Genomic DNA, 26,514 nt, shown 5'->3' with positions numbered 1-26,514 from the left:
TGATGTTGCTATCCCTTCGGCCAGCTGTTACTTCCTGCAGCGGTTCTCCGTCCTTCTCTCGCTCATCCACCGCTCGGTTCCGCTTTGGCCTCCGTCGCCGGAGGCTTATCAGGAGGAACCGCGCGCTCTTCGCTTTCATTTGGTCGTGACGAGCAAATCGTGACAGCATCGAACGGACGCCGGTATCGCGCGTCCGCCGGTTTTTATTGTATAACATAGAGCGGTCGAATGAAATTAATGTTTTTTAAGATCTTGGGATAAAATACAATCAAATGCAGAGATGTAGTTACAGAAAAAGATCGAGAGAGAACGAATTAATATTTGCTTCTTTTATATAATAAAAGCACTCTGGAATAGTATATCCTAAAACGCCAAAAAATTAAAAAAGTAAATATTAAATCGAAACAGATAAAAATAACAAAAAAAAAAATAATAATAAGAAAAAGATATGAGAGAGAAAAAGAGAGAGAGAGAGAAGAGATTAAATTAGAATTCTTATCTTCCATTTCTCTTTCTCTCTTTTCGTCGATTTTGTAAAAATAAAATATTCAATACGCGAAATTGTTTTAATCGCACGCCTAATAAAACGCGTGTAATAATAATAATTCTTCTCAAATTACATATAAAATAAATCATCTGAGGAATCTATATAAAGTATAATATCTGCGAAAACTTTTTAACGTGCGCGCCGTAAAATTTCAGCACGCACGTAAAAGAAGAAGAAAAAGTAAAAGAAGAAGAAGAAGAAGAAGAAGAAGACGTGCGCGCGCGCCGTAGAAAATTTCAGATAATCGCGCGCTATTTTTCTGCCACTGAGGCCCGTTTGTCTTCGTGACAGTAGAAAATCAAAGTTTACCCATGTGGGCTGGCCTTGCGGACCATATGCGCGCATTAAAACGCACACACGTGCAGAACTCGAGGAGCGACGTCGCGTCTCTCCTCACGCCACAAGCGAACTTTTCTTTCAGTTCCGCTCAAAGATATCCATTATATAAAACGTGGGCGCGCTGCGCGCGTCCCAACTCGGGAAATCCATGAATTAGAAAGAAGAAGAAGTAGTAGAAGAAGAAGAACGATATCCATTACGTCTCTCCACACACATCCGCGCGCGTCTCCCGATATTATCTGCATATTCCAGCAATATATAATTTTATCCCGACAAATTCGTGGAAATTGTGAAACTTGTTCTAACTAAAAACGTACCAATGCGTCGTTTATCATCGAAAGTTTTGGATCGCTTCCCATTTTGAGTGACAATTTCAATGCTAATTGCCCCTGAATGCGACGAACGCACCGGATATCACACGTAATATACGTACGACGCATTTCATTGCGCATTATTGAAAGTCAGATAATTATAATCGCGCTTAGCGTCAAGTGGAACGAGTTACAAAGACGTAGCCTTTCCGCCTTTGTGAGACGTCTCTAACAAGTTTGCTTCTTGCTCTCTGAGACTCTTCATTTCTTCGCCAGCACGCATCACTGCCAGACATTTTCGAAACCACGAAGGAGTTCGTTGTGCAAACTGTTACGTCAATCAGACCATTCCTTTTCAGAGTTACTTTCGATGTTGCTCTCTGACGCAAATTCGCCCGCGAACTGTATATCTCATATCCGCGCGCTCACGAGGATTTTTTTTTCATCACTTTGCGGTTTCATAGAAAAAACAAGACTTTGCGTTAAATTTGTTCTATGAGAATTTACCGTAACGCAATGTTATACAAAGAAGGATGCGAGCAATCCCGCCAGTAACAGTTGCGCTAACGGCAGCCGAAGTAAAGAACCCGGGCTTCACGCGAATCGTATACGCGAGGAGAGAGCAAGGTGGTCGTCGTCGTCGTCGTAGACGACGTTCGACAGGGCACCGAAGAGAGCGAGATCGATAAAGCGCACGTGCTCCACGCGGCTGAGAGTCCCTGGCTGGAAGTAAGTACGGTGGGACTCAGCTGTCGCCTCCTAATTGCCGGGACAATGCAACAGATGGCTTTGATCGCAATCCCTACTCCCGAGTCTTCCCACTCTCGAATTCTCTTCTGTCCCGCTCTTTCTCCCTGTATCTCTCTCTCTCTCTCCCTCTCTCTCTCTTTTTCTCTATGTCTCTCTGTCTCTCTCTCACCATTCTGTAAAGCGTTCCTCTCTCTCCTTTCTTCCGCCAACGCCGTTTTTCTCGCATATCCTTCTTCGCGCGGGCTTCCTCCTTGCCGATTCGATCCCGCGCGCGACTCCATGTGTTCGATTTCATCTCGCAGACAAGCGTGCCACTTAAGGTCTGAGGACCGTCGGTATTTCATCCCGGTCACGGGCTGATCGCTCGCACACTCGGAAGCTTAACGCGTCACGACGCGTCTCTCGCAAAGTCTCTCCCTTTTTTTTTTTTTTTTAACCCACAGATGTACACAGGCCGTTTTCCTTTAGTGTTATAATAATAAACCTTAGTTTTAGTGAATTTTTTTCTTTAAGAGAGAGAGTGCGTGTGCGTGTGTCTTGCTCTTCTGTACTATTAATTAACGCTATTAACTACGTGGTTCAATCTCGTAATCTCCTTCGAAATCTCGAACTAAGATACATCGGAATCAATTAGTTCCAACTATCGTTTCATAGACGAGGAACCATCAATATCGATCTACTGCGTCTCAATCCGTACACAATTTTAGCCGAAATATCTCTCGAGAAAGTGCCGTTCCCCCTTTAATACATCCATCCATAACTAAGTAACATTCGAACTGACAGTATCGCGCTCTTCCGTGCCCGAGGGGAGGCTTTGCCGGTTTTACGAAAGCCAGTTGTAAGAGGCGGGAGCAGGACGCGCGTACGCCGGGGACACGAGCTCCAGGTCGTAAGCCGCGCCCGTAGGTACACGCGGTGTGCGGGTGACTATCGCGAAATACACCTCGAACGATGCGAAGCGTCGGGGAGTCGCCCCGGCGGTGGCGGCGGTGGCGGCGGCAGCGCGGCCGGATATGATATCAGCCCCGAGCAGAATCCCGGTGGAAGTGTTGGACGTGCCTTATCGCGTCTGGACCAGGCAGTCAGGCGGCGCACGAACCTAACCGACACACACCGGGCCAGCCAACCCAAGTTGACTGACTGACTCGCAGGAGTTTCGCCATCATCCCCCGCGGAGAGAAAGAGACAGAGAGAGAGAGAGAGAACATCGTCGTCCCGTCTCTCTCCGTTTCCCGCCCACCTGCGATCGCATTTGCTCTCTTTACGTAAACACACACGTACGCATCAACGTGTAAGTGTGTGCACACTAAGCGTGCTTTCAAGACCGCAAGAGTTACGTACACCGAATATATTTCAGAATCACATCCCACACGGAGTCCAAAAACGATCGACTTAGACTTTATAACGCGATATTGATTTTTCTTTTGATTTACAGTTTTGAAATTGCGTTTTATAATATACGTGTAATATATGTGTATATATAGAGAAAGATTTTTCTTTTTTTAATAAAAAAAAAAAGAGATTTAATCACATCACGTCGACGGCGAGTACAGGATCTCGTCAACACCTCGGTGACGATTTTTATGCTGCGTTACGTCAACAAAAACTGATCGATCTCGAGCGGTTAACGAAAGAGAAGAGGAAGAGGAGGAGGAAGAGGAGGAGTAGAGGGACTCGCGCTCGGACGTGATGACGGGGCTTTGATGTGCCAGAAGGGGCTTTTTTCCTGAGCCCCGGTTTCCAAGTTTCGCTGCGGGCTCGCCCGTCTAGATAACCGGCTCAGACTGAATGTACGATTCGAGCAAGCGAGCGAGCGAGAGAGAGAAGAGAGCGGTACTGTAGGAATATACGGGTACCGGCATGCAATATTCCGAACTAATGTTACGACGCGCCCACAGCGCGGGCTCTCTCGCGCGGACACCGCGCGGCGAGGTCGCGTTCGTTCTTTTTTATAAATTTTTCAGTTCCGACAGAATCGGGGTCAGTTCTTCTTTCGCGGGAAGGAGAACGTATAGCACTTTGCGCGGCGACTCGCCCGAGATCTTAAGCGGACCGGAAGCGGACTTTGAAGCGCACCTCTTTCGAAAACGGCTAAATCAACACGCGTCGGTCTCTTACGCGGCCTCTCCGGAGCGACGGAACAGTTGGAAAATGTCGTTCTCTCTCGAGCTCGCTGGCGCGCGTACCTTATGCACATACGTATCTACGTTTCGCGCGTGAATTTTGCAAAAAATTTACACCAATTCGCATTGTACGGCTACGCGCGATTCTGCGCTCATTTTAACTAAAATTTCATTAAATTTTTTTCATCTCCGTGTTTCGTTAAACTCGGAATATTTATATATATTGTGCATATATGTATATATATATATATATATTCAAGCTGCATTAATTTTATAATTAAAAAAATCATTTCACCGCTCGCGCAAATTTGTTTTTAAGATTGGTTGTCACACGCCGCAATCTTGGCGAGTGACAGATTGCAAGCGACAGGTTGACAGCTGACAGCTGCGCCGGCCGGCCACTGAAATCCGCGTTAAGTGTAGGAAAAAAGTAATGTACCGTGTGATGCGAATCTAAAATTAGATAAACTGCACTCTCACCGCGCGTACCTGCGCCGCGCCGCGCGCAAAATCAATCGACGACGACGTGTGCCGTCTCTCTCTCGAGAGCCGTGAGAAAAAAACGTATTCGATATTCCGAATTAAAAACAGAATAAGCGAAACCGCGGAGAGAAAGAGAGAGAGAGAGGAAGGGAGGGAGAGAAGGAGAAAGAAAAGGGTGAAAATTTTCGGGTGATTTGTTTTTTCATCGCGTTCCCGACTGATAGATCAAATAGACCAGAGTGTTAATTCCGCGTCGTTCAATTTTTAAACGACACGTGTCACTCCTCGCGAACACGTTATTACAAAATATTGCCGGGGCGGGATGGAAGTGAAGGGCGGCATTAACAGCTCTGAACGTCACGTGTATATTCCGGGGGTGGCGAGATACTCTCTTCGAAATCGCCTCGCGATCGATTGTAATTAAACTCGTGAAGTAATAATAAAATAATACGCAATCGTTCGTTGTTTTATATAAATATATATAAACAGAGCGCGGCAGCTAAAATTTAACACACATACGCACACTTCAACGCGTCAACGCTGTCAGTTCTGAATGGTGAAAGAATTTTTTTGTTTAAGCCGCTGACGGCTTCGCTCTTACAATTCCACGTTAATGTCACGAGTTCACCGATTTTACCGTCGTCATTTATATTTTACACGGCAAGTTACATACGGAACCGAAACACACAAAGGGAAGAAAGAAGTCAATAGATCAATATCAAATTGATATTTACACGGTGCCAAACGGGTCAACTGACCGATCGATTGTCCTTCGAGAAAGCAGAAATACTCGTGTCTAAGAAAATCTGACTGGTAGACGTCACGTCTGACACAAACGAAAAAGAAGAAAATGTTGAAAAAAATAATCTTTTTTTTAACAAAAGAAATATAGTCGGTCAATGTGAGCCAATGTGCTAGATGTTTGAAAATTCTTCTTGGATGCGATAAATGTTTGACTTTTTCATGTCACTTTTTTCTTTTCTCTCTCACACACACACACACGTATACAGAATCGAAAACACCTCTCCGAGGAGGTTGCAGGAAACCTGTGCGACTCACTGTTGTTCTTCCGGTTGCGTGATACGTTCGGCGTGATGTTTTTTCAAGAAGACGCGGAAGGATACTCACCTTTATTCTTGGCCTTGAGGTCGAGGTCGACCGGAAAGGTATCGGTGTTGGAAATGGTCGTCGGCGGATGGCAGATAATGCTGGAGGACGAGGAAGAGGATTGCAGCGCAGGAGCGACGGTGGACACGGTGGTGGTCGTCGATGAAATTACGCCCACGGCAGAGACGCCGTTACTGCTGTTGGTGACGGTCGTGGCAATCGCCGTCGAGACGGTGAGCGTCGCGACGGTTGAGGTGGCTGCCGCCGACGTGGACGACGGCGAGGCCTGCTGGTAGCCGCAGCATTCCTTCGTCTCTTCCTTGACCTTGACCTTGTGGAGGACCGTCGTCGTCGCCACTCCACCCTCCACTTTCATGCTCGCGAGCCGCGTTCTCACCTGCGGACAGCGGTTATGAATTTAAGCGCCAAGCGTTTCTCGCAGTTGTGAAGTTCTTAGGCGCGTTTCTTCAAAAGATGAAAAAAAAAAAAAACAGAGAAAGCAGAAGAAAAACAATAATTTACAAAACACCGCGCGCGCAATATCATCAGTCGATGCGCTACTTCTCGTATATACTACATTTCTTTTTTATTTTTCCGCTCGCTCTTTTAAAAACGTTTCATATAATTCTATATACGTTGTCAAAATATTTCACTATAATTGAATATGAAGGGAGCTTCTGTCTCTCTCTCTCTCTTTCAACCCCCGACGACGAGAAACGCGCGAGAAACGCGCACCTGCTCTCTCTCAAGCAGGTCGGGTCGACGTGGATACGGTGGAAAACGAGCAAGAAAAGATCCGGAACACCTATATGCACGTCATCGCGCGCACGATTCATATTTGATTGATCCCATTTCATGTGAGGGGACGCCGCGCCGACATGTTTCGTCTACGTGCCCGACGAGACGGGTCGTCGCCGCGCATACCGATGGCCGTTTTAATGGAAACGGACAAACGCCGTTTTAGTTTTACAAACCGGCAACAAAGAGATTCGTCACGGCGCGAAATTATATTGGCGATCCGCGAACCGTCGCCGTCCATAAAACTGATCACGTTGCGCGCACGTCAGTTTTGATTTACGGGCTCGGCCTACAAACGAACCGACAAAAATCTTCGCAAATGTTTTTCTCGAGGAAAGCGATATATATATATATATATATCGTCTTTGCTTGAAAGATCAGCGCTTCGTTCGTTCGAGCGAACATCAGCAAATTGATTTTTTTTCTATTAATCCGCCAAACGCGTGACATTTTTAAAAGTCTCTTTAAATAACAGTAGGATTGAAATTTCAGATTGAATTTTGAATCAACATTTCGTTACAGCCGCGCAGAAATAGATCTTCAACTGGCGCGGCAAATTGAAATGTCATTTATTCTCAACTCGGCGGACTTATTACATAAATGGCGAAAAGCGCTTTGAAATAGTTTTTCATTAAAGAGCAAAACTCCCTTCGCGCGTTTATACAATAACGTTGTGAAGACAATTTCCGCAAACCAATTTTATTACAAACACCATTAGAAAACGTACACGTGTCAAATACTTGTTTCTTTTTTTTCTTTCAACTATTGTGTCTTTCAAGAGACAAACCTCGAGAATTACGTATTGGGGAAATAAAAAATTTTCAGAGCAATTGAAGTGAGAGCTTTTCATCGAAAATGTTTGCACCGTGTCCGGAGAAACATTTTTCTCGCCGCCGCGTGCAACCTCCGGGGGATGTTTGCTTGTTACGGAATACGCACAGGGGTCGTAAACATTATGGAGATTTACATCGGTCTGACAGGTGGCAGCGGAGGTAGCAATGCGGCGCCGCCGCGTAAGCATTTTGCGTTTCGCACGCGATGCCGCAGGAGGCGGCGTATTTAGCTTCTTCTTTTGCTCGCGCGTTCCCTTCTTTATCTCGCGCTTACGCTGCAAGATCTCGTTTCATATTTATTACGGTAATCGCGTTGCGCCGAGGACTTTTACGAGCGCGGTGTTCCGCGCCGACGTCTATACGTCCGGCATTAAAAGTGGCCGAACGTTCGGTTCTCCCCCGCAATTCTCTTTCTTTTTTTTTTCCGCGGAAACAAACATAACGCACGAACAGAAGCTCTTCCAGCGCGATATCGATATCGAAAATTTATAAATTGCCGATTTCAAAAACTGCGTCATCGAGAGATGCGTGTGTTCATCTTTAAAAGCAATTTCTCTCTTTCTTTCGTCTCACGTATTTATGATGTATTAAAATTTAACAATTTCACGTACTTGTCTTTAATCAAATTAAAGATAACATCGTCAACGCGTGTTTCTTCGAAATTTACCGACTTCATTTAGATTTGAATGAACATTTTCGTGGATTTTAACCGACACATACGCGCATTTCTATGCGCGTAATGCAAGCCGGAAGCGCTACAGCGATATAATCTCGAGCGAAGTGCACGTGCATCCCGCGGTTTCACATGTGCGCGGGCTTGATGCTCGAAGACAAAACCGTATCACCGGAAACGGCTTAGCTGTAAGGAAATTGAATGGCGCCTATTGAAAGAAATAATCATAACGAACAATCCGACAGCTGTGCCATTTTTGCCGACTATATTGGATTACAGTAAGTGTGGGCGCGCGCGACGCGTCTATAATGAAATATCAATTTGTCGTCAGAAAAACATCTCGCATTAAATTTGTCTCTCTTCAGCGGACTTAGGTATAAAACAAAAAGAATTATAATTACGTGATGTACACGCGCAATCTTCTCTCGACGTTTTTATCAATACCTATAAAAACTGAACTAGCGACGATGCGAAATGACAGGAGACGGACGCGCGCGCGAGATCGTGCCGTTAATTTATTTAAAAAAAAAAAAAAAAGTTTGACGTGCAATTTATCACCCGGACGTGTGTATAAATCTATTTGGGTCCGTCGCGCCGCGCTGATGATTCCGCACGGTAATATTTTCGGTTCGACACGCGGAGCAAAATTACCGCGGGGCTACGGCAAAATTAAATGGCACGAATGCGGAAACGGGAGTAATCTTTAAGATCCACGTGGCGCGCACACCCACGCCGTCCGCTGTTCCCGCTCCGAATGGATTTTATTTTATTGACGCCGCGCGCGCGCGCGTACACATACATACACACAAGCAATATCCACGGAGCGCGCGGGTTGCCTTCGGTGCCACATGGTCCTGTTATTAACGTGAAATGCAAACGAGCGCCCTTCGTTGCGTCCAAGGAACGGCCGCTCGGATGACTCGCTATAATTTTTCGCGCGCGAAACTGCATCGCCAAGTGCCGTTGAGTTTTAACGTGTTCGGTTTAACTGCAGCGCGCCGGTGGGGGGAGGAGGAGGCAAATTCAACTTCCTCCTCTTGGATTTCAACAAGATCGCGCGCGAAGAAACAATAAAAATCCTTTCGTCGTCATTGGCAAAACATCCGCAACCGTCACAATCGCGATATTCAAAGGCAATTTTCATTACGTTAACTTGACTGTAATCAATCGGATCATCGCGATATATTTTGAAGAATTAAATTATGACAACCATAACGCGTGACGTTAAAAACGATAAGTAGATCACCACTGTCACTGTCTATAATTACCGGAGGGATGATGACAAAAAGCGCTTCTGTGCGCGATAACGCGCGATTAGTATCGAGTAATAAAAACGTCAACAGCCCATATTCTGGTCGCGTACAACAACGCTCTCCGATTCCCGCGTGCGGTCGCTCCATCAATCAATTTATATCCCCCTCTCGTGTTTCCCGCGCAATTCGATGGAAGAAGGTTTGCGCGCCACGCTAGGTTTTGGCGGTTTCACGCACAATTCGTGGCCGCGACACGTCGATCTTTATTGTGACAGATGGTCATCGTAATTGTAATTGACGCCTTCTTCTGTTGTTACAGTTGTACGCGCGCAAGTGTTCTAGTGTTTGCGATCTTCTATCAACGCGTGCGTATCTCCGTGATAATCGGCGTAATAGAATTTCTCCGTTGATTGACGCAATAACGCTACTGATAAAAAAAAAAAAAAAAAAAAAAACAAATCCTGAATATATTTTCTATGGTTTTGTGTATGAATTCTATTGCGCAATGAAACAAAGTTTTTCAAAAACAAAATCGCATCGAAACAAGGAATTATAAAACACGCTGGTGAAACTATACAAACAACAGTTGTAAACAAGCTTTGAAAAAAAGAGAGAAGATAATAATTAATCATCATCTGTTAAAGGATATTGCACGAACAAAATTTGCGCTCGATATGTGAAAACGTAAATTCTATACAACAGCTTTATGCTGCTTTAACATCTCGTTTAATTAATTGTCTAGCTCTCGACAAAATAACTCAATTTTTACACTTTGTTGCATTTGCAATGTCTGTTACGCGAAATTACAAATGATTGCCTGCGTGAAATACGTTATATAAAAGTTTTGCTCGGAAAATGATACAATCAATTTACAAATATAACAATCAATTTTTATATTTGTAGAGTAATAATTAGTAAGTATAATACTTCGCACAAAAATTTATCCATGGAAGTTTTTTTTTTTTTTTTACCTTTGTTCGTGGATATTTTTTCGTCGTTCAGATTCTTGATTTTGAGATGTTGTGTGTCTAGCGAGGCGTAAATTTTGTCGTCGCAAGTGTGCTCTGTATCACGTTTCCGGCGAGCGATACAAAAACAAATAACAACAAATGCGTATCTCGAGCATTTTCTCAAGTATAATTTATACCTGCGATATCCGCTCGGCGCGTAACGTCGGAAACGCAATTAACTCGGATGTCACTTGCGATCGATTGCCCACCCTTTTCTCTCTCACTCTCTCTCTCTCTCTCTCTTCCACTCCTCCGCTCCGCTCTCCGCCGGCGTGTTGTTAAGGTGAGCTTTGGCCTCGACCTGGCGGAGACGCGCGTGTCTCCGGCAATTCGTTAAGACGCTTAGTTAAGCAAACAAGAGCGGTGCGAAGTGATATACGTGCCGCGGCAGAAAATCCGCGGCTCTCCCGCTCGTAATTGCGCGCAGCTGTGGTTTCCGCGCGCGCGGATCTAAAAGCTTTGGGACTCTTCTCGCGTGCGCGCGCGCTTTTACGCGCTCGAAAATCGCATTATATATACCGGCACCGAAACGCAAGAGGAGAGATTCGTGAATATCATCGTAGAAGAGCGGCGCGAATCATCCCCGTCTCGATGTTTGGTTTTTCGTTGCGAATTTCAACGACGATCACGACGACCAATCGTCGATTTTGCGAAAACGGAGAAAAGCAGTAAATTGCAAATAACGCGTCGACGTGCGCACCTGAATTAATTTTATTAATTATACTTGCGATCGGACGATGTTAATTACAAACGGCGTTTATTGTCGCAAATAATATTACAACGACTGCGGGATGAATTTAATTGATTGTATTTATTATTATAATTGCAACGACTGCGCGCACATATAATAAACAGAACGTCCAGGCCGTATGCCTTCCCTCTCCCCCGATGTTCCCCTTGATTGTCCGTTGTCGCGCTCTATTCGACACGATTTTCAAAATAAAGTACGAGAGAATTTTACCTCGCGACGAGGACGACGACGACGACGACTTCTTTTCTGTCAAACGTTTCGCGAATTCGTTCCCCTTCCAACGGCGGCGGTGCAAGAAAGAAGAAAAAAATGTAGCGGACAGGCCAGCGCGCAGATGAGAAAAAAGCGGTATGGGGGAAGAGATAAATAGACAGACAGATAGATGGATAGATTTATTCTGTTCAGCAGATAAGGAAGAAAAAGAGCTACGCAGAAAGAGAAAATCATTTATTAAGGGTGCATTCCGATATTCACCGTTAGCACTGACAGAGTACCTTCTTTTCATAAATTATTCGTAAAATAGTCGTAGATAACCAAAATTTAATTACATATCTTCAAAATGGCACACACAAAAATATCTTACAAAACAGATTAACGTCAATCGAGATTATTCTTCGTGAAAAACTTCGCGCAAAATGGACGTAATGAAAGAGTATCTCGCTCCGAAACTCGGAGAACACAGGACACAGGCAAAAGAGGACGACACAAACCGGGGCGAATAATCGTGAATCGATCGCGACCACGTTTCGAAGGAAACGGGGCTTTGGCGTCTCGCGGTAGACCGGGCTTATGTTTATACATATGTCCCGCACATGGTACGGTGCCCCCGAAGAGGAGGCGGCCCGCGGCGCGCGGAGACGCACTGAAATTTCCAATATTAGAACGGGCCAGAATGAGAGAGAGAGAGAGAAAGAGAGAGAGAGAGCGAGAGAGAAAAAGGCAGGCCAGATGTCTACCGTACTGACTGGCGAGAGAGCGAGCGCGACGTGCGTTTAGCATGGTTTCATTACAAAAATGTCACGCACAGAGCCGCGCGTCGCGACGCGCCGCGCCGCACCGCGTCCCGCGCCGACGATACGTTTGCAAGCTCTCTCTCTTTCTCTCTCTCTCTCTCTCTGTGCTCTTTCCCGATCTCTCTTCCTGCCATCGTTGTCGTCGTCGCGATAAAGAGAATTCGTTGACCTGATCTTGGAGACCGCGAACCGACAGCAGCCGTCGCCAATTAACGCGTTCAGTGGACCGTCCGTCGCGTAAGATCTTCGAGTGAGATCATCAGTCGCGATCGGAGAGTGGGATTTTTAGGATAAAGACACAAGTCGCGCGCAAAGGACGACGTCATCTCGTTCTGTGATTTACTTGTGGTTTTTATCTCATTCGCGCTCTCTCGTCCGTTTGGATGTCGTCCAAATTTGATTTAACTTGACGAAATACTGTACAACAAGTGATCGATCAACATTGCAAATTACGAAGTTCAAAAATACAGAGAGAAGGAGAGAGAACGAAACGGTAAATAGTACGCTTCGCTCTTTGGAACCGACGTGAAACCGTTACATCGTTAATGGTATCGAAGCTTTACTTCGCGGAGGTTCTGCTTGGTTTCATTACAAAGATGTCATGCGCAGGTACGTCGCAGTTATACCCGCTTTTGACGTTCCCGGCCGCGTTGTATACACACTTGGCGTTAAACCGGAACGGCGGCCGCGCGCGGAGAGCGGCGCGCGCGCCAGGGAAAATTATGAAATGCTAAAACGCGAAAATAAAAATATTTCGCGGCGCCGAATATTGTTCCGATATTTGCAATTAACTCTTTTATTCGCGCAACTTTCCAGCGCGTCATCCTGAAACATAAAGCGACACACACACACATCTTTTGTATAATCAAAAACACATGTATGTGTATTGACCACATTTTTCAAGATTTTCCCCCTCTCTTCTCTCCGTCTGTAGTTCCGCAAAAAGGGTAGATTGGCGCATATTCAATTAACGAAATAATTTGTTCTATTTACGGGATGTATCGGGTTAGCGGGACACAAACGCGCGATAAATGGACGAACTTTTTCCACCGGGACTAACGAGGAGATAATCGAGGAAACGTCGCGTCATCGCGCGCGTAGATAATTAATCAACCGCGACTGGTTTATCAAGGCTCGTCATCTTGCATCTACACACTTTTGTCCTTTAAATCCGTTGTTATCCGCGATTTCTAATGATTATTATTTTTTTTTTTTCAGTTAATGTGTCATATATCAACAAAACTGCACTGCAAATGCGTGTTACAGTTTACGAGAAAATATATGTATATATATTCCGATGTGTATTTGTCGGTGTTCGAAACGAAATAACATATACAGATCTTGTCATCAAATACTGGCAATAACAGTCAACAAATTGCAGAGCGCATATATAATTGCACGTCATTTCTCGCTGATAATTAAGCCCAAATTTCGGGCAATTTCGGTTTCGTAACCGTCACAGTCATGTCGTAGAATTATCATAAATATGAATTTGGTGGTTTTGACGATTTTATGTATATTTATAATTGGCATGGCAAAACACATTTATTATTCAAATTAATTTTGAAATTTTTTAATTAAAAAATTTTTAATTTGAAAGTGTAATTTAGTTATAAATTGTTTCCAATTATTATGTTCAATATTAAATGTTTATTAATATATTTTGCAAACCTTGTGACGAGCCTTGTAAAATATATTTTTAAGCAAAATATATTAACGATAAACCTTTTTTTTTTACAAAATTACATTTAAAAACAAGATAAAACGAAATTTGTGAAAATATTCTAATTTTATATAAATTTTCAGAATTACACACAAGCAGCACACGTGGTTCAATTTTTCTAATTGCAAGCGGAACCCATCTAGGTGACTGACGCAACAATCGATCGATCGATACTTAATACATCCAGCGAAAATATCGAATGGCGTTCGCAGGTGCGCCAGTGGCGCGGCCGGTTCGTCAGTGTCAGCGAAAATTGTCAGACACGTGGTTAACTACGCTGTTAAACGTTTACGTGCGCGAATAGGTAACACCGCCAGTATACATATACCGCCGATACAATTGCCGCCATTTCTATAGGCCAGCGAGGTATGAATCTCCGTGTTTCGCTCTCTTGCGCGCATCCTCCTATATAAACCGCTCGCGCGATTCAATCATCCGCGGATTATTGTCGACAAAAATTTCGACAGCTACAATTCCACTCGAATCTTGTGTACCTGGCAATTTTTCGATCGCGGAAACCCTCACACTTGAGGGAAGAAATTAAAAACAAGCGAGAACAGAGAGAGAGAGAGAGAAAGAAATGCTTATAGCGATGTTAACGTGTGTGAGAGAGGAAAAAAATAAATCGAGAAATTATATGTGCGAAATATCGTTTCGACAACTCATCTCTCTTCTCGCGTCAATTATTAAGTACATAAACGTCTCATATATATGTTTTTTAAACAGTTGCGCGAACGAAATTTTTACATATTTTCACAAATTAATTTGTTCTTTGTCAGTTTGGTGTTTCTCAAATTGCGAAATTTACCGAAAACACGCACAAATTACACGCCACTTGGAGAAAGGCAATTCGCAAACGGTACCGCAAGCTGTATGTGTGTGTGTGTGTGTGTGATACGCAACGCAAGGGACGACCGGAAGGCACCGTAGAGAGACTCGACCTCCGTTATATAGCTCTCTCTCCTCTCTCGGAGCCGTAACTCTTGATTCTCTTTGAAGCGCGGAAGCTGCCCGCAACACCTGACTGACTCGACGGACGCGTATATGGCAGGTCGAGCGGAGCAGCGGCGGCAGACAGAGCTTGCCGGGGGTTTGTGCGAGGGGTCGAGACGAGAGGCGAAAGCGGAAGGCAACCGCCAGGGTGGGCCACGAGAAAGATAGAAAGAGAAAGAGAGCAAGAGAGAGAGAGAGAGAGACAGAGAGATAAAGAGAGAACGCGCAAAGGACCGAGCGAGAGAGAAACGAGAGCACGAGGAAGAGCGCGGAAGGGAGGCAGAAAGAGAAAGATTAATAATATAGGAAAGCCAAAGCCACGCCGCAGCCCCTGACAAGCTTTCCTCCGCCTCTCTTCTGTTGCCAACAGTTAATCGATATAATACTTCGGTATAACACGCCGCACCGACTGGCGTATGTACCGGTGCACGCGTACGTTCCTCCTTGTCCGCGAAACGTGTACACACGAAGCGCACGCGATACCTTCGTCGGAGGGAGAGAAAGGGTCACACATCTCGCGAACGAGATCTCGACTGCTCGTTTTAACGAGCTTCGTCGGTAAGCGGAGCCGGAGAGAGAGAGAAAGAGAGTTCCTTACACTCCAGATTCCGCGTCTGACGCGGATTTTCAGTTTCGAGCGAAGTTCTCGATCCCGAACGTGCGACTTCAACGCGAAGAGCAGAAATCAATTTTTTTTTTTTTGTTTATACATTTATACGCATTGTTCACAATAACGCGCGCTCGCAAAATACATATGTATTGATTTTTTTATTGATTTTCGACGTATTTTGCGAATATATCGAACTTCTGCATTACAATTTGTGATGCAATGACTGAAAGTACAAGGTGGTACTCTCTCAGATGAGACGACAGCTGCGCTATTCATGCGGTGTAAGTGACACAAATCGGGAGAGAGGGAAGAGAGGAGTCGCGGCAATGCCTCGCGGGGGATGAGACGCGCGCAAAGATCGACAGACGGTGCGGTGCGCGCGAACATCGCAGAGGCGCGCATTCGGTGGTGTACGAATTCGTAAGCGCGCCGCGGTAGTTAATCGTGACGTGCGCTACACGCCACCGGGGGAACCGATTATTGGCGAACACCGTGCGAAAGGATGCACCTGACAGGGGTTTTCGTCGCGCGCTGTTCGGTCCTTATCTTCCGTTGTGCGCGCCCCCGCGTCGAAGAAAACTCCAAGTTTCCTACCCCCGCGGCAGTCTTCGCCCCGCGGCGATTCATCCATCCCCCATCCCCTGCTACGTGCGGCGTTACATACGTACTCTTTGCGCTTCGGTAACTCGATTCTCCGCTGTTTGGCACGGTAAATTCTCCCGACGATATATTCGCGATAGCTGGTAGGTATTGCGAGCGATTACACGATTCGCCCGATTTAATCGATGAAATGGGAAAATTCCCGTAAAATTTTACGCGCAAAAATTCTATCGTTCTTCGTCGTCGATATTGTTGTTTTAATTTTCTCAGACCGGAAAGAATTGTTTTTTTTTTTTTTTTTTTATTCTGTACATGATAGCAATTTTTGTGAGAGCTTTTAAGTCGACATTGTAATCGATATGAGAGAATCGAATAGTTCGCGATTTTTTTCTGTTTAAGTGGAAAAGACGTGGCAGTTCGACGTCGTCACGTAAATCGCATCGATGAAAAACGAAAAGGTCAAAAGATATGGTATTTCCGGACTAATAGCCGGAATTGATCGGCAACAACAGCGGAATTGTACACGTGAGGAGTTTTTTTTTTTTGGTAGGCCGAAAATTGCAGCGCGTGGTCGTAACGTTATGCTAGCGACTGCTGAAATGACAGTAGTTTTGTGCTGCACGCGATTTCCTAGTTATCACGTTCCCAACGTTACGAGCCTCGTAGCTTCGTAACGCGAACTTTACAGACATATGGCCACGTGCAGTTATTTCTACGTGTCTTCTTTTTTGGTTTTTTTTTTTTTTTTTGTTTAGTTTTCGTTATTTTTATATGCACAAGCCTGTCACTCCGAGAATTTCGCTCTTTCTCGTGTACACACACGTATGTACATAATCAAACAATAAAATAATATCCCCGCGTTGTAAAAATACAGATGCAGATTAATGTACATAATGCACATACTGCCACACGCCGAGCCATTTATAATATTGTCCCACATGTGTGTAAGACATGTGTCTAAAGGAAACATGTGCACATGCAATTCATCTTAAACGCAAAACTGTTGACATTATAAATAATTTATATATATATATATATATATATCTATATCTGTATATGTCGCGATCTTATCGTACAAACCACATATGCTTTTTTACGCGAAAAAATGAGATAATAAAATTAAGCGAAATTGTTAGATTAAAAGTAAAAACAAAATTGTCTCCGGTTTTAATTTATTGCTTACTCTAAAAAATATTTCTAAATTTCATAAAAATGTTGTAACACATCTATCCTCACTTTATATACTTTATATACGTCTCGATAAACTATCGCAAGTTCTAAAAAAAAAAAAACAAAACGCATTGCTCAAGAGTATTCGAGTGGCAGATAATAAACTGTAGCGGATCCTCACCTCCTGTCTGATCGATGTTCAAGTGTCGGATTACAAGCCAGTGCGAGAGAAAATCCAGGCGGTTCTCGGGCTGTCGATCGCGGAGTCACAGTGTCTCACGATCGGCGCGGGCTTTCACGAGCGCGGCAGATGCTCTCGCGAGCGAGCGCCGACGTTGCGCCTCATCGTGCGGAAATGCGCTCCCTTATCGCGCTCCGATTTTCGGCGCCGGTCGAGAGAAGATAAGCGCGCGCCAAATCGCCGCGAATACGCGCGTTATTAATTTATTCACGAACGCGCGCTAACGAGAGGACGAACTTCGACGCGGAAAATGCGCGCCGGAGAGAAAAATTCTGTGAAGACGAGAAAAATGATTGGGACACGATTTTTGAGGAGATTTTAAAGGTCGCTTGATTTAAAACGCGCCTTTCAAAATCGCGAAATAAACAGAACGCTCGACGAAGCGACGTCGAACAACTCTGTGAAGACTATGAGACGACGGAGCAACGCGAGTAAACGCGACGCACGAACGGCAGTCGACGGCCAACTGAGAGTCTCGCTGGAGAACCGAAAGGACGACGCCAGCCAGCCAGCCGGTGGCGGAGGAGGCGAAGAGCGACGGTGGTTTGCCCTCCACCACGCAACCTCCGGCCGGCCTTAACCCGGCGAATGCCTTTTCCTCCTCCGCGAAATTCGGCATCGGCGATGATCCCCCCACCGACGACGTGCACGCGCTGATATAATAGAAACAATTCGCGAGGCACCTGGCAAAGTTATTTCAGGTCGGTTACGATGTCTACTATGCGGCACCCGATACGACCCCCGCGCAAAATTCGCGGATTCTGCGCGGATTACACGATTGAAACGATCCAGCGGGGATTTGATTGTGTACGAGGATAGGAATGAATTCCACATGTCGAAAATTTATACTTCGAACGACGAGCTTTTGCTCGTGAAAAAAAGCGCGTGTCTTCTCTCTCGGATTTGTTTTCTTTTCGTTTGGTTTTTTTTTTTTTTTGTTTTTGGAGATTTTTACAATTGCACGACGATTTTTTGAAAAACTTGAAAAATATTTTACGCCTAATAACAAGCAGTGTCACAACGTGTGTGTTTTGTGACGCAATTGTTTAATTGCATTAAAAAAAAAAAAAAAAAACTGCTTTTCAGAGCTTTATCTACCTTTCGAGTTTTCCGACGTTTTCGTGACGATCCACGGGCTGCGGATCGATGCGGAATCATCGGGGAACGATGTTTCTCGCCGATGAGGTGCGAGACAGCCGGAATGTAGGCGCGCGCACGTTCCTATACGCGATATTGTAAACGGGCCAGTGTGCTCCTGACGTGTCGATATATTCCCGCGAAGAAAGGCTCTGCCGCTGAAGCTGAGAAATAGCTTGGCCTCCCGTGCCCTCGCGCGCACCGCGCTCAACACCCGTGGGAGACAGGGGGGAGGAGGTGCGGCCTCACCTCACCTCGGCACTTTGAATCCTGCGCCCGCTCCTTTATCGCTCCGCTTTTAGCGACGCGCGACATCGATCACCGCCGTTGCACGAAATCGCCGTGACAACCTCGGCACGATCATAAAAGTTCGCAAATCTGCGTGTATACGTAAATTGGCACTCGCGAGAACCCAGAGATAACAACGCGAAACGAAAGTTTTGATCAAATCAGCACTAAAATGTGATTTTCTTTTAGCAAAAACCTTTTACAAAAAAAATATAAAATTTACAGAAAATATATAATGGCGCAATTGTAATAATTTTTGTGTAAAAACTTGGATTTTAGATTAATCAAGCACTCGATATAATCATTGTTTATACCTTTCTCTCTTACCACAATAAAGGAAGAGAAGCTGTCAAAGTCGCGAGACGACGTTCCTCAATTTCCCACCATCGAACGGGACCGGCTGTCTCGATTTCGAGCAAGCCGTGTCCGCGAGAGCACCGACCTGTGACCGATTTCCGTACTCGGGCACTGACAAGAAATGCTCGTCGACCCACAATCGCGCCGGCTGTCCTCGTAGAGGACGCGGAAGACGTGTCATCGCGACCGTTCTCAACCTCGCTTTGACGTCCGGCCATCCTGGATCGATCGATCCACACACACATACAATTCACACAGAACTTCCGAGACTCATTATTGATTTAGTAAACATTCCGTGGTTATTTACATAATTATAGAAATGGTACGAAGTAAATGAAGAGATTTTTATTGGAAAATAAAAAGGAATAAATTACTTTGCGCGCGTACAAAATCTCTTCTTTTTTGTTATATAAATTTCAGAAGTTTCGTTAGTGGAAATTTTTAATATTAACTTCGGTTTAAAAACAGATCACGCACGATGTATTAAAAAAATAAAAAAAAATTCTTCCAACTTGAACTTATCGCGCGACACTCACTCGACTTAACATTTCCGAATGCACGGACACGTGCATGCACTTGTGTCTCTTCAGGATGACACGTGTGCATACGTGTCGACGGTGAGATTGTGCGCGCGCGCGCGCGCGCGCTCTCTCGTCTATCGGCACGAATTCGCGCGCACACACCACATCGGCGACCTATTATACGTATTATTAGCACTCCGTCACGCCACCCTGTCATCGCCACGTACACACTTGTGCGTACGCGCGCTGACGCGAGATTCCGGGGAGAGGAGTCTGCACGCGATCAGGTGCCACGTCGGGCTCAAGAAATGAGCCGATGCCGGCGCCTTCATTAGAGAGCCTTTATTCGCAACGCGACGATATAAAGCTCATCATGATTTAATTTACATGTTTTCCGAATAAACAAAAATACACGTACGCTCTCTGTGAAAGATGTTCGAAATGTGTCCGCAAGTTACAGGCGCAAACTGGGTTGCGCCCCCGTGTAAAATGTTATGCTGATCGCGGATCCCGAGACAAACGCAAAACAGGCAGCAAGAATTGAGCAAACTCGGTGCCGCAGTCACCGTGAATGACGAGGCGAGCCTGCATGGCAGGTCGCCGGTAATTGGATGGACGACGTGAGTAATTTATCGAACCGCTTCAGGTATGACGCGACGTCCGCGAGTTTCGACGTCGAATTAGCGCGCGGGGGTAGCGCACGGATTAGTCGACGAAGTAATCTAAGTTTCCCTCGGCCGTGGCGGCGGCGGAGACGGTCGGAGCCGCGCGCGTGAATAGCAAATCATTTGACGTGATACAGACGTTACGTATGGGAGTCTTCACCGCGTAATTCTGCACGCGTGATCGTCAAGTTTGCGCCGACTAAATAGCTTCGGTAAACCGGTTGCGAGAGCTCGATCGATCCTCGCGTCCATTGCACGAAAGCCTCGCAAATCCTTCCATTTGCTCGCGAAGAAGTTTTTGATTATTTTTATAAGATAGATTGTTTCAGATAATTTGAATATATAAACAATTACTTTTTTGCAAACTTTCTAATATATGCGTGTTTTGAAAAATTTGATAATATTGAAATTAAAATTTTAAGGAAAGCTGTTTCAAGGCACAATATTTTGGAATGATAATAATGCAATTAATTAAAATATTTTGTGATAAAATCGTCTCTGACTTGAATAATTCTGCCGTTTACTGCGAGAGATATTAGTCGAAGTAGAAGAAATCTTATGTCAACTGGCGCTGACGTGAATCGACGCTTTCTCAAACTCCGTAGATGAAGTTCTCTCTCTCTCTCTCTTTCTCTCTCTTTCTATCTTCGAAACTCGTTTAATTACAAACCAATATTTTCTAGCAGAATAACGGGCGTGCGTTAAGCAGGAGGGATCGATATTAAAATTCCGTCGAATAAATTATACTCGACGTGACTTACTGACGGGACGAAAGAATGATTGAAATAATTTAAGTAATCGATGGAAAACTTTCGTGAAAGTTGGAAAAATGTATACAATTGGAAATCCAAAGTTGGAAAAATTTATATACAATTTAATTCAAATCGCCTCCTCTACACAAAAAATGTATGTGTGTAATAATTTTACATTTTTTTGTTCTCTCGCGAAAATAAGAAGGTTTTGTCAATTTCAATTTTTGAAAACTACCACATTATGTCAAACGCACCGCTCGTCTTCGTTCCGATATTCACCGACTTTGAAATAAATATGTGGCATAAGTGACGCGATGCAAAACAGGTACACGCGTGCTGTTTAATAAATCATGACGACGTCAATTAATTGTGATGTTTACATAAACAGACATAAATAATACGCATATTTTGCATAAAAAAAACAGATTGAAATTCAAGACATAATGCGGAGCGTTCAAATCACATTCTCGCGAGTGACGCAAAAATGAAAGCTGCAAAATCCTAGAGAGAGAGAGAAACGCCTGAGAAGAACCTGATGCGTAGAGGATCGACACGTGAAGCGACTAATCAACCAACTTCGTTGGTGACAGAATGGAGAACGAGCCGTGTTTGCGCGATTTTGCGAGGCCGCTTGCGAAATCCGTAATTTCGAGACCCAATTACCAAGTCCGGCAGCGCGGAGCGGACGTACGTGATTAAACGTTAATTCCGATTTATTCGACGTACGGCCGTAAGTTTAAGCGCGGGTGATGGCGTCAATCGCAGGTCCGACCGCGGCCGCGTTTTACACGATCGTCCGACCTACGCGCGCGTAATTTACGACTTATCGGCGCCACGGCGCACGGTGTAATTTTGCACGAGTGCGAAAATTACACCGACGCAGAGCCAGCGATCGTCCCGACCGATCGGTTTGCACCCCTTTCGCTCCTCCTCTCCTCTCGGTGCACCCTCTCTCGCATCTCTCGCACATTTTCTTTCCTTCTCTCTCTCTCTCTGTCTCTCTCTCTCTCTCTCGCGCGCTCTCGCACTCTGGAAGTGACGCGAGATCGTGCTCCCGGCGCGGAGCGGGCATGTACCGGGATGTCGATACCACGAGAAGCGGATGTCAATAGCACGAAGTCACTCCTCCGGCGAGGGAGAGGCCGAGCGCGCGGCATCCGCCGATTTTACAAAGCTCTCGCCGCTCTGTCGCTCTCCGTACACATATACGCCGGAGAGAAAAAAAAGCGTCAACCGAGGAGGCGAGAGCGACGGAGAAGAGTCGCTTTATCGCCGAAGAATACAAATATTACGAACGAGTGATATGTTTTCCTTACACTTTAGCGCCTGAGAGAGAAATTCTTTCGCACACGTTTACGTGCGCGGTATCAATGATACAAAAAGAAACATATGTGATGTGACAGTATCTAGATATGTTTCTTGGGTCTTCTACTACTTTACGTACGTTTGCGCCGAGATAACTCGCGACGATTATGAGAAAGGGAGTCTGTGTACTATGTACTTCACATCTGGGCGCCATAAGCGCCGCGATTAAGCAAAGCGGACACTTTGCGCGCATGTGTCCGTGTGTGAAAAAAAAAAAAAACAAAAACACACTGAAAACGGGAGTAAAGATGACATCAGGTACCTCAACATCTGGACGCCAGAGTAGAAACGCACCTGTAAAAAATTCCAGAGAAATCCAGTTCTCTGTACATATTATACACACACACACACACATATATATACATATATATCTCGACACGGAAAGGGAAACATCTATACGCGCAACCGCGTTTTATTAAGGAGGTAGAAAAGCGCGCGCTGAAGTCGGGAAGTCCTGGGGAACGGGCGGACGGGCGGGCGAAGAGGGAGAGTGAGAGATTTTAATCGTTCCTTTCCCGGGAGCTTTGCTCTGCTTGCTTCTTCCGGTCGCCGTCCTCTCTTTCCGCGGCTTTTCTTCCCGGCTCCTTGGAAAAGTTCAATCCCAAGTTGCTGGCGGTGACACTCACCGACGAGTTTAGCGGGCGTGTTCCGGGCACGCTTTTGTATTACTTTGCATCGGTCGCTCGCGCACCGGTTTGTGTCCCGTGCGCGTCAACTGAAACGTAACGCGCGCGTAAAAGGGAACGAGAATATCGCGGCCTTCAGAAACACCATCGGTTTTTCTCTTTCTCTCGTTCTATTTTTTCTCTTTCGTGCTGTTCTCCGACGTCTTTCACGTTTTCTTTCCCATTTTCGGCGCCCGTGTAACGTTGGGTGATTTTTAATGCAAACTATCCACCGAGAATATCCGTGTATAAACACTTCTTCTTCTCGCTCTTAAATATTTTAAAAGGAAAACCCGAGTTTATATGTAAAAATCCCGTAAACCACAAAAAAAAAAAAGATCAAATAACGCGGGAGACTGGCGGCTGGGATAACGTAGTTGCCGAATTTGCGCCGCGTTCGAAATTGCTTCGCGGTGGCGCGCACATGCGGCTGCACACGCGGGTGGAAACAAGCTTTGTTATGCTTGTGTCAACAAAAGACGCGTGCTGCATGCGACGCGCCGCGCCACCGCTGGAAGAATGAAAGTAAATATCGAGCGCGCGGCGCAGGTGGACCGGATAAGATTAAACAGCTGTTTCCGCGTTTTATCGGGAGCGTAGTTAACCATCCCGCGCGCCTCCACCCCTCCACTCACTCCCCCTTTTAGTCTCACCGTCGTCCTCCTTTACTCCCGGCGCGAGATGCATTCTTCCCGTTTAGCACGCGCGTGCAATATCCGCAATAGCGGTCTGCGCAAATGAATTGAGCTCGGGCACACACAGCACGGGCATGCAGCCCCGCGTGAGACTTTAAAGAGCGGAAACGGTCCAATAATGCGTGCGATAAACCCCACGCCCGAGCATTTCACACCTCATTTGCGTATCTTATATCTCTCTAATGCGCGAGTGTCGTAATCTGGAAGAAACGAGGCGGAAAAAAAGTTTTTTTTTTTTTCAGGTTAAATTGTTCGCTGAGGAAATGAGAGAAGTCTGAATTTTTAAAAGCGCACAGGTCTAAATAAAATAAAATTAGAGAAATAAGTCGAATAAAATTTTGTAAATTTGTAAATTATAATACACGTTAAATTCGAATTACCGTGTCCATTCAGCTTTCTTAATGGTCTTATTTCTCTAACAACTAAAGGATACTAAAGAGATCTTTGTGTTAGTGTTGAAAAACAAAATATTGATAATAATGGAAAATATTGATCTTTGCAGACTTGTCAATAAAACTGTCTCTTGTTCTCAATTCATTCTTAACGTCGTCGATACTGTTAAGTAAACAAATAAACGCAGTAAGAGCTAAATATAAAGATGACACAAGCAAAATGTGATTTTCAAAACGAGAATTTTGGATTCTTCACGACGTTTTGATAAAAAAAAAAAAAAAAAAACAAATTTATGTTTATTACAAAGGAAAACATTTTTGTAATAAGTTATTTGTCTTGAGGAAATTTCTATTTTACAACAATTTTACTGAATGTCGTAAACGGAAAAACTTTTTGAGGAGTTTGTGGTGTTGTTGATTAAGGATATATTAACGAAGCGTGCGAAAAGAAATTCTGAACTGTCGTTTAACGCTTACAACCAAAATCCAATTATTCTTAAAAAAAAAAAACAAACAGTTTTATTGAATTTTTTCCATAAAAATCCGATCACAGTGTACAAACAACGTGTGACGCATCGCGCGTTTTAACGTATAAGAAACGCATGCTTGTCCGCCTGGTTGTACGCAAGTGTTCTAAATAAATTCTATGCGGAGAAGTGAATATATACGCGCATGTCGCATCTACCTAGGGTTTTATTTCGGCGTGTCCAATCGTCGCCAGGAAAAAGGGAGCAAAGACGGAATGGATAGAAAACAGCTGAGGCGCAGCTGGTTTCTGGCATCGCGACGACTGGCGTCTTCGCAGCGGCGCGCAAAAGGGTGCGTCGCACTCCCGCACGTGCGTATGTGTGTACGTGCGTGATGCACGCGCGCGTTACGTCCGTTCACGTGTGTGAATGTGTGTTGTAGCACAAACCATCGATGGTAGAAAGCAGAGCCGCAGAGAATCGATTCCTAACAATATTTCACGCCGGGCGCGATAACAAACGGTAGAAGAAAAATTAACATTCGCAAAACCGGGCGATTCGCGCTCCGCCCGTGTAACAGCTCCCAGGTCGGATTCCCGTTAATCCGGTAAATAATTATTACGACGCGTCGCGCAGCGGTTATAGTGGCGTGGCGCGCCGATTACGCCGCTTCGCCGAAGGAACTTTGGGAGGGACGGGAGAGGAAAAAGTAACGATTCTCCGCGCGGAGTAAATATTTGTAATAATTGCGGCGAGAGTATCTGCAAAAAAATGAACCTTGAGCGAAAAAAACAGAGTTCTAATTTTTCTCTCGCGATTATTTTTAAATCTTCATAAAAGAGCTGTTACGCGAAGTGAAAACATTTTTTTTTCTTTTTTCTTTTTTTTTTTTTACAATTCGCGGGACTGACGCGCGCGAGAGATTCCGAAATAAACTTCGAAACGGAAGAAGCGCTTTCGGCGAATCGCGCGCGCGAAATAACGTCGATCGCGATTCTCAGACGGCAATATACAAAAGATACAAATTTTCATTCGAACGACCGCTTGTCGTCTCTCTTTCATGATCTCGCTGTTCTTTCCTAAAATTAGCGCCGACCGTCCGAGAGAGGAAGAGGAGCGGGAGGAGGAGAAGAAGATATCATAACTCACGTCCGACCGGGCCCCGCGAGTCCGTCGCCTTTCGTCGAAACAAACGTCGTCGACGCGCGGTTGCGGCGAACACGTGCGGTGGACACATCGAGTGTCTCTTTCCTCCTGAATTAACACGCCGAAAGAAGTCACGTGAATCTTTGCGTCTCTCCGGACGCGCGCGACGGGCTAAGTATAGCGAGAAAGCGGCACCGCGCGCACGGATGCAGCCGTGAAAAGCATTCGCATTAATCTCGGCGCCACCTTTGCCGGCCGGACGAGTGAAATATTTCAACGACGGCGACGGCTGCGTCCTCGCTAATGAAACGCCCCAGGTGGTGTGTGGCCCCCGGCGATTCTCGACTCGACTCCGCGAATTAAGGATCTCTCTTTCTCTCTCTCTCTCTCTCTCTTCCTCTTCCTCTCAGGTTTGTCCGGCTTGTGAGAGAACAACGTCACTCTCTCTCTCTCTTTCTGTTCTTTCTTCATGACGCGTCGGATCGCTCGCAGTATCCGCCGCGTATATGAAATTGATCACAACACCGCTCTATATATCGTACACATTGCACATACAAAAGAATATATTTATTTTTACAGAAAATTATTAATTTGTTTTCTTCACATTGACAGAGTACTCACAAAGCTCCGCAGCTTAACATCAATGACATCGAGATACGGCGTGTGTGCGTGATATCGAGATTGAGATTCTGAGCTTTTTTCCGCCGACACTATGATTGATTCATTAGCTCTTTCT

At 45.1% G+C, this 26,514-nt stretch overlaps 1 protein-coding gene across 2 annotated transcripts in view; it reads right to left on the bottom strand.

Annotated features, from left to right (window-relative positions):
• Positions 1-26,514, bottom strand: part of LOC109854867 (protein CBFA2T3) — a 44,150-nt gene that overhangs the window by 15,690 nt on the left and 1,946 nt on the right. The window contains exons 1-2 of one of the 2 annotated variants that reach the window (XM_020428438.1): positions 17,269-17,344; positions 5,682-6,057 (exon numbers count right to left, since the gene is read on the bottom strand). In XM_020428438.1, coding sequence (XP_020284027.1) covers positions 5,682-6,036 — 355 coding nt within the window. In that variant the 5' untranslated portion in view covers positions 6,037-6,057; positions 17,269-17,344. Of the gene's footprint in view, positions 1-5,681; positions 6,058-17,268; positions 17,345-26,514 lie in introns of those variants that run through there. The other variant, XM_020428429.1, reaches the window with a different exon arrangement.

Source organism: Pseudomyrmex gracilis, unplaced genomic scaffold (assembly GCF_002006095.1).
Source record: "Pseudomyrmex gracilis isolate BER0280 unplaced genomic scaffold, ASM200609v1 scaffold_3, whole genome shotgun sequence".
Classification (NCBI taxonomy): domain Eukaryota; kingdom Metazoa; phylum Arthropoda; class Insecta; order Hymenoptera; family Formicidae; genus Pseudomyrmex; species Pseudomyrmex gracilis.
The sequence above is the reverse complement of the archived record's forward strand: the minus strand, read 5'-3'. Positions and strand labels throughout refer to the sequence as shown.